We start from the raw sequence: 9,026 nt of genomic DNA on the forward strand, positions 1-9,026 counted from the left end.
TCTTCGTTGTCAAAGGAGGTGATTGAGTTGAATATTTCTTCAATGCTGATCGCCTGAGTCGGAAAAGAAGCCTAAACCTTTGAATCTATGTCGGTCACATGAATTATAGGTTTCACATCATAGGGTAAAACAGTTAGTTTACCCTTTAAGAAGGTAAACTTGTCATTTAGAAAATAACAACTTCATTACATCATCACTTGACGATTTTAATCTAACGAAATGGATTTATGTGTAATTTTGTTAACAAAAGATGGGCCATATTAGATATTTTTAGAAAACTAAGGTGATATATAATATAAGGTTCCAAATTAGGGGTGGTACACGATAATTTTCCTTAAATATATAACACCCCCTTCAACATCCTCATGGCCTCACTCCACATTGTTTTTTTTTTGTTTTTTTTGTTTTAATCAATCATTCAAATTTCATAAAGAAAAATTAAGTTTATATATTAAGGAGAAATTTACAGTGCCACCCCATAGAGAACGCTACTATTAAGGAAACAACCCTTACATAAATGATAATTATGCTCGAACCCCTTACTGTCAGTCTTTGTTAAGTGACGATTTGAATTGATGTTGTTATCCTTTTGACCAAAACACATAAATCCAATCCCTTTTTACTCCCTCACAGCCCTCACCTTCATTGGAAAACAGAGGATCTGAACCGCTTTTCCATCCCTACGCAATGGAGATTCTCTGTATATTGCACAAAACCAACTTTTACATTTTGATTATTCGTTTTTTGCATGGGTGGGTTATATTTTGATTCTAAACAACAATAAAAGTCTATAATATGCGATAATCCAGAAGCCCAGACAATATGAAGAGGAATAAACCAAAGGGAAAAATACTTCAACCTTGACACTGATAATGGAAGTTACTAGTTTGGAGTAGCGAGTAATTGAGAAGGAGAATGGTCATGTGGCCCTGCACTGGTGCATCTTTCTATTCAGGCACCAACTGCTTGAAGAGCATCCCAAAGAAGTTGTACTATGTTGCTAGAGTCAATGATGGCGTAACACCTCCATCCACCCCTTTTGCAACCCCCACCCGACCCTTTTTGTAAACCCAAGGCCATCGTTCCCATCCCCTACCATGTAATCCTCCTCTGCCATCGCCACACATACCACCTCACCTCTGAAGGGGCAAGAAATTGTGCTTTACCGGTGTTGCTCTTCACGGTTTGGGGATGAAGATGATGGAGGTTATGTCATGGGGGTTAGGGGTTAAGAGAAAGGTAAATTAGGTCGTTTAGATTTTATGAGGGTATTTTGGTATTTACAAAAAAATAAACCAACTAATGTAAGCACTTAAGGTATATTCCCTAACATAGATTGACGATAAGGGTCCATGCGTACTTGTCAGCTGTATAAAAGGTGTTTCGTTAATAGTGGCATTCTCTAGGGGTGGCACTGTAATTTTTTCTATGTGAAACAATTGTTTATGCCTTTTTAAAAGATTGTAGGTTTATATTAAACAACCACTTATGATTTTTTTATGAGCGTAGATTTTTAAGTGCACATTTCTATGGATCATTTAGGAATCATATAACCATTTAGTAAACTGTTCGATTTTATATGAAGCTATTTAATAAATGGTTTGTTTACTAAGGCTCTCTTTGGTATGATTTCTATTTGTATTTATTAACTATTTTTTAGAAATTATTTGTGGCAATAGATTATGGACCACAAATAGTATTCGTTTGGTTACTATTTATAAAATAGATTATATAATGAGAAAATGTGTTTTAATTTTCAACTTCAACTTTGAGCTTCGAGCGAGGGAGATGATAAGATTTGGGGGTTTTTATTGGAAAAGTATAAAACATTATGAAGTTACCTATTTACTATTGATTTTGAGTAGTTTAGCACACGTGCTCATTTAAGGTAACAAAAATCAACATAAATGATTTGTTGACACAAGTCACAAATAGCTTGAGAGTAATTTGTGATTTATTCTAATGTATTATAAATAGAAATAAGTGTTATAAATTATACCAAACACTTATAAAAATAAAAATAAGTCAAACAAATACAAATAGAAATCAAACCAAAGAGAGCCTAAATAATTCATTTTGATTTCTACCTTTTACATTGTGAACCGAACGATACTATTTAACACCCCTTAGAAAGGGGTGTCAATTCTAGACCCGATCTAGTTAACTTGACTAGGAAAACTTGAAACTAACTCGAACAATTTTGTCAAGAAATACTATTCAGTCATTTCCAATGCAAAGTTCCTACCCCATGGGTGCCTAACTAATATCAACCACCTAAGAGCCCAATAAGTAAACAATACCTCATGTTGTAGACAAATTTGACAAATTTCTAGGTGTAAGAAGTAGACATCTATATCATCAATTCGTAAACATGGAATCAATCTAAACCTTTATCATCAACAAGCCCTTTTGCGTTAGTCAAGTGTTTAATTCATAATAATATTGTTCCAAAGATATCAAGATTAGTTTATTTTATATGCTAATCATTCTTTGTTACTTTATTTGGAATCACCGGAAAACAAACTCATCTTTAAACATGAAAAACTTAATCCACACAAAATACCTCCCATGCACTTTGGTGGTATAATAACACTTTATTAAAAAAAAGTCAGATACAAACAACTCTTCAGGTACATCCTACCTCCCCCCCCCCTCCGATTTAATCCTATTTCCAAAATATGATTTTATTTTAATGATTTATGTCTCGGTTAAGAATTTGAACCTCAAAATGAGTGGATGAGCAACTTGTCTTCTCTCTAAAGGGGAATGTCTCTCATTCACGACCGATTACTTGATGACATGGTATTCAATTGCGGCAACAACCTGAGGGTTCCTTAGTGGATTCAAAGAAGCGCAGCTGAATGGATAAAGGATAGGTGTGGTCCAATTTGGAAGATCTTAATACACTCCTGTTTGACCTTAGAACCACTTCATGGCATTTGAGGATAATCCCTCTTTTTTAGGATATATATATATATATATATATATTTACTGTGCCATCCCTGGAGAATGCCACAATTATGAGAACACCCCTTCTATTTCACCAAATTGTACTTAGACCCCCTACTATCGTCACTGTTAAGTCAAGAGGTAAAATGACCATTATACCCTTTTCACTAAAACTCATTTTAACCCCGTATCTATTCTTACCTTCACGGAGACATCAAGCGCAGAGAGACTAGGGGAGAGAGAGAGACGCAAACCAACGGCACAACGCCATCATCGGCGGCATTCTTCATCACTGCTCAGAGGCGAGCATAGGTAGGTCTTTCCTCTATTTTTGTTTTTCTCTTCCAGCTGCCGTTCGTTGCCGCTAAAGCCACATCTAATGTTAGGTTCTGCTACAAGTTAGCAAGCTACTAAATCTGTCCCTTACTTTATAATTTCAGACATTTGATCATATCTATCAATCTGACCATTAGTTGGCTGAGATATTTGATGGCTTACTACCTTTGACCATACCCTTCATTAGTTCCAACCTAGTTTGTGATTTCTCTAGCAGGTTGTGAGATCTCAATAGTTCCCAAATCTGAATTCTATAGTTTCTAATCTGTTTCTCCTGCTGTAACTACTAATTCAACCATGGGATTTCCATCTTTTACTGTATGACTTATTACACTGCTCATTAGATGCAAATCCCAAGCACCTCATTTAGAAATCTTGTTTGCAATTTCTATAGGATTATTCCTTTGTCAAATTGGTGCAATCATTGTATCATAAACTAAATCACATTCTACGATTGGAAGTAAATTACAATAATATAACGTACACTATTTTTGGACCTCTGATTGGAGCCACCATCGTCTTCCACTTCGGGAAAAAAGGAGGATGGAACATTCCCTGCATCGATAAGAACACAGGCGCCAAAAGAGAAGAGGCTCATGAAAGCAAAAAAATTGAAGATCAACATGTTCAGTATACCACCAGAGCTCTTTAATCCCAACTAATCTTCAATGAAAATGAAAACTGCTGTGTAGTAAACAAAGGTCATTAAACAAAGCACCATAAAAATTGGAAAAGATAGGATCTTTTGATCTTCATCACTATCAGTACTTCTATGCTGACCCAGATTGGGTGAAAAAAGCAGAAAACCCTTCTTGTTTGAATCACCAGGAACACGAATTGTAGTCAGCCAGAATTTGCAGATTTTAAGGATGAACAAAGCGAATTCATGTGGAAAATCGAAATTTAGATTAGATTTAAAAGTGATAAATGTTAAATAGGGCCGACACAATGGGATCGGCATCCGTCCTCGTTCGTTGCCGCTGTTCTGAATGAACGCCAGTGGAATGGGGTCTTGGAAAAGAAACAGTAACTTATTACAAGGGTATTTTGGATGCTTCATATTTAATGAGGGCATTTTGGTACTTAAAATAAAATATTGTTTCTGACATCAACATACACAGTATATTCCTTAACAGTGACTGACGGTAGGGGGTCTAAGTATAATTTGGTAAAACAGAGGGGCTGGTCTTATAATTGTGGTATTCTCCAGGGGGTGGTGCGATAAATTTCCATATATATAACACCATAATTAACCTTAATTTTACGCTGAGGCCTACGAATGAATTGGTTGTTTTTTTTGCTAGACCTTAACGCGATTAATAAGCGTCTTACCTGTAATTTTTGTAACCCAGATTATGACACTTAGATGCATCTTTTAGAAATTCTCTTTTCCTTTCTCATAAAAAAATGTTTAATCCATACACCATTAGGCTCCATGCTTGGACTTATTATCTAGGTAATATAGGCTTTTCAAAAAAAATTGAAGTATTTTAATTAATAGCCCTTCTAAGGTTGGTTTAGTGACCCACTTAGTGATAAATAACTCAATTACCTGTCTAAGGCCCGTTTTAAGGTCTGTTTAACCCAATTAGTGTATGATGAGGGCAAGTACTTGACTGGTGATTTATAAATGGGACAATGCCCAACCTCTAAGGACTACTTTAATCAGTGCTTTAACTGGTGGATCCCAATGCAGGACCCTAATGTAGGGGACCAAGGATTTAGTTCTCGATTATCAGTAATGATATCTTCTCTATCGATACCAATTTGGATCAATCCATATCGATCAATTTTACCTTTGCTTTTCACAAAAAGAACATATTATTTACTTTTTACCCCTCAATTGATACTACGAGGACTAATTACTTTAACTGGTGGATTACAGTGCAGGATCCTAAGTGGGGGACCAAGATTTAGTTCCTAGTACCAATATTGGTGTCATTCTTTGTCGATATCAATCTAGAATGGATCGAATCAGTCCATATCGGTCAATTTTGCTCTTGCTTTTAGAAAAAGTACACATTTGTTACTATTTTAACAACAAAACAATACTAATAATCGATCACATATCAGTATTAATCTCAGCCGATACCAATCTGATCCAATACCGATACTTAGAAGTTAGAAACATGGGGACATAGCTAATCTTGCTAAGAAGGTAAAAATCCTAGTAAGATTAACGAAAAGTAGGGACTGTGGTACTGATATTAATATTTTTCTTTTTAATTAAGATTTTAATTTTCAAATCGTTCCCAACGACTTGAGACTGATCCCCTATATGTACGTGCAGCGGATCAGAACTCGTCCCAATATCGACGATCATGCGACTCTGTGATACATTACGCAAAAAAATCTGAAGGTCAATGCAATTACGTTGAGTCAACCAACGGTCTGGAATAAAGGAGGGTTAACGAAGCAGACGACGGGCCGAGGAGATGCACGGCGTTTGTTTCTTGTGAAAACCCCGAAAAATGGAAATATGGATGGGAAACCTTTTATACGGACAAAAAAGGCCAAGAAAAAGAGTCGAAGAAGACTTGTGGAGACGTTTCAGGGCTCAGGCATTCAAGTTTGAGCTTTGATCTGAGAAATTTCTTCGGTTGGGGTATCGCATTCTCATCTCAATCGTCAGGTTTGTGCTCCTGTTTCTAATTTTTGTGAGAATTTTTTCTATCTATCTGAACATTGGTTTTGATTTGTATCAGTTAAACCCTATCTTAGTATCATTTCTTTTGATTCTCGATTCGCTCTCGAATTTGATAAATGAGTCGAGTCGAGTTGAATCTGAATCTAAAACTTTTCTGAGTTTAAGTTTCCGTGCAATCTCGTTTCCATTGTAATTAGCTAGGGTTTTGGTTTTGGATCTCTGTATATACGTAGATACCTGTTCTTGATCACGAGGCGGGAATTAATAGATAGCTTTTCTATGCTATTGTTTTATTTGATGAAACCTAAAATCTCGAATTTACGTTTCTTGTAGGGCACATCACTGGTTTGATTTATTGTCTCGTAGAATACATTGATTGAAATATTTCTTGAAATAGTAATTTTTTGCATTTGTAACACCATCCAGTAGATCAGAAATCATGGGATCCAAACTGGAATTTCTGTAGTTTTGATCGCATGTTCAAATGTATCAGAGACATGCACCATTCCCTGACGAGAAATTAGGAATTTTTTTTCTTCTGTAGGGATTTAACCTTAAGAGGAAAAGGAAGGATTCAAGATACCATATCATTTTGCGTTGATATAGAGATCAGTAAACCTGAACGCAGATTCTAAACGTATTGATTAGTTAGTGGAAGCAATGCCGGCCCAGAAGATTGAAACAGGTCATCAAGACACTGTTCATGATGTTGTCATGGATTACTATGGCAAGCGTATTGCCACTGCGTCTTCTGACTGCACCATCAAGATAATCGGGGTTAGCAGCTCCTCAGCTTCGCAGCATCTTGCCACCCTCACTGGTCATCAAGGCCCTGTTTGGCAGGTTGCATGGGCACATCCCAAGTTTGGTTCCATCCTTGCTTCTTGTTCTTATGATGGAAGAGTGATAATATGGAAGGAAGGTAACCAGAATGAGTGGACTCAAGCCCATGTTTTCGATGATCACAAGGTTTCTGTCAACTCTATTGCTTGGGCTCCTCATGAATTAGGCCTTTGCTTGGCTTGTGGATCATCTGATGGGAACATCTCAGTGTTTACTGCCAGGGCTGATGGGGGTTGGGACACCTCGAGGATTGACCAAGCACACCCTATCGGTGTCACTTCAGTTTCATGGGCCCCATCTATGGCTCCTGGGGCTCTTGTAACATCCGGTCAGTTTGATCCTGTTCAGAAGCTTGTTTCTGGTGGCTGTGATAATACTGTAAAGGTGTGGAAGCTGTACAATGGGAACTGGAAGATGGATTGCTTCCCTGCCCTTCACATGCATGCTGACTGGGTAAGGGATGTGGCTTGGGCACCCAACTTGGGGCTTCCCAAATCTACTATTGCCAGTGCTTCACAGGATGGGACTGTAGTTATATGGACCGTGGCCAAGGAAGGGGGTCAGTGGGAGGGTAAGGTATTGAATGATTTTAAGACCCCAGTCTGGAGGGTCTCATGGTCGCTGACTGGCAACATATTGGCTGTGGCTGATGGGAACAACAATGTAACATTGTGGAAAGAAGCGGTCGATGGTGAGTGGCAACAAGTAACAACAGTTGAGCCATAGATTCTAGGTTCTTCATTTCTTTCTTTGATGCTACTATATCATGTTTTGGTTCTTTTATTTCAACCTGTAGTAGAACCTTTCTAATTTCGCCCTTTCTTTGTGTTTTCTTATTCTTCTTCTTTTTTTAATCAAGAAGTTGAGTAATATTTCCAAATGTTGTTAGTTCAGAACTATTACTCTAGTTAAAAAATGAGGGTTGAACAATCAGTTGTAAGTTGTAACCCCTTTTTCTTTTCTATTATTTGAATGGATGTTCCAAGTTGGATTCTCTCAACTGATTTTTAACTTATTATCTCCATCTTTTGGAAAGATATTATCTATCACATCCATTAGCAACTCTTGACATCCAATCACTTGTGTGCATACACAATTACACATTAAGTTTGCTGTTGATGTCTATAGTGAATTTTTTCTGAGCCTAGAAAAAGGGAATGGTTTCCTGGACTATTTTCTACCTTTTAGGTCAGTAGATTGAAACTAAAATAGTAAATACCCTTAGAAGTAAGCATGGTGGAAAGAGAATCATTGAACCTATGGCAGAGGATTGGGTAAGAATGTATTTCGTTATAATGATCAATCTGGATGTACAAGGTATGCTTTTGTCCCTGTGTTTGAGATAGAGATCAACTCGGGCATACCTGGGTTCAGAAATGAAATATTTGATCCAATCTGAGCCAAGATGTTGAGCGAACCCTGCCTGATATGATTGAAATTGAGCCTGAATACAGTTCAATTATGTTTTTCAAATTCAAATCTTTATTCTTTGTCTTGCTTCATGACTGAATATGCCCCTCTGGGTGGCGGAGTACTCAGTCCGACTTCCATTCAATGCACCATCCTCTTTAACCTCTGTCTTTTTCTCATTGTCGATGTTTGGATAATGATAAGTAAGATGGGTGCTTTTGTGTTTCTTGATCATCTCCGGGTGTCTTCCCGTGTGCTTTTATTTCTGTATTAGCATAGCATCATTCAATCAAGTTTGGTTAGTCTTAAAATCTGTTATTGATTTTGAAACTTCTTAAAAGTAGTTCTAAGTTCTAACTTGATTGGCATTATCCCTTCTTAGTCAATTTTTATTAAAAACTATATCATAAGAACACATGTATGGGGACATCCTCGTGCGTATACCCATCAACTCATCCATGATTAGTTCGAGCAGTGATGGGCGTAATGCCGATTGCTGAACCCTGTTGTAACACCAGTGTGGTTGGATACCACTGCATCCTTTTCCTAATTGTAATTACTATGAGATGACCTCTGTGGGAACTTAGCATATGCGATTTCTTGAGGACAATAAGGACTCTTTGAAGGTCTTATTTTTCTTTTCATACTTTTCTATAATTTTTTTTTTTTTTTTGGAATAATGTACTTTGCTTTCCTAGTAAGTGATAAGACACCATCCACTTCCAAGGCATGAATGAAAGGCCTTTTGTTCTTCTTGGCATCTGTTATTTTGGCACACATTTTTATGGTTCTTAAAAAGAAACAGTTTGAGAAAGTTCAATTCTCCGAAATGAATTTCTAG

General features: G+C 37.0%; 1 protein-coding gene across 1 annotated transcript; it reads left to right on the forward strand.

Annotated features, from left to right (window-relative positions):
* The first annotated feature begins 5,713 nt into the window (after positions 1 to 5,713).
* On the forward strand, positions 5,714 to 7,775 carry LOC122087559 (protein transport protein SEC13 homolog A). Its single transcript, XM_042656730.1, has 2 exons — positions 5,714 to 5,917; positions 6,477 to 7,775. The coding sequence occupies exon 2, from the start codon at positions 6,593 to 6,595 to the stop codon at positions 7,499 to 7,501; it is 909 nt and encodes a 302-aa protein (XP_042512664.1). The 5' UTR covers positions 5,714 to 5,917; positions 6,477 to 6,592; the 3' UTR covers positions 7,502 to 7,775.
* Positions 7,776 to 9,026: the final 1,251 nt, after the last annotated feature.

This window comes from Macadamia integrifolia, chromosome 2 (assembly GCF_013358625.1).
Source record: "Macadamia integrifolia cultivar HAES 741 chromosome 2, SCU_Mint_v3, whole genome shotgun sequence".
NCBI lineage: Eukaryota > Viridiplantae > Streptophyta > Magnoliopsida > Proteales > Proteaceae > Macadamia > Macadamia integrifolia.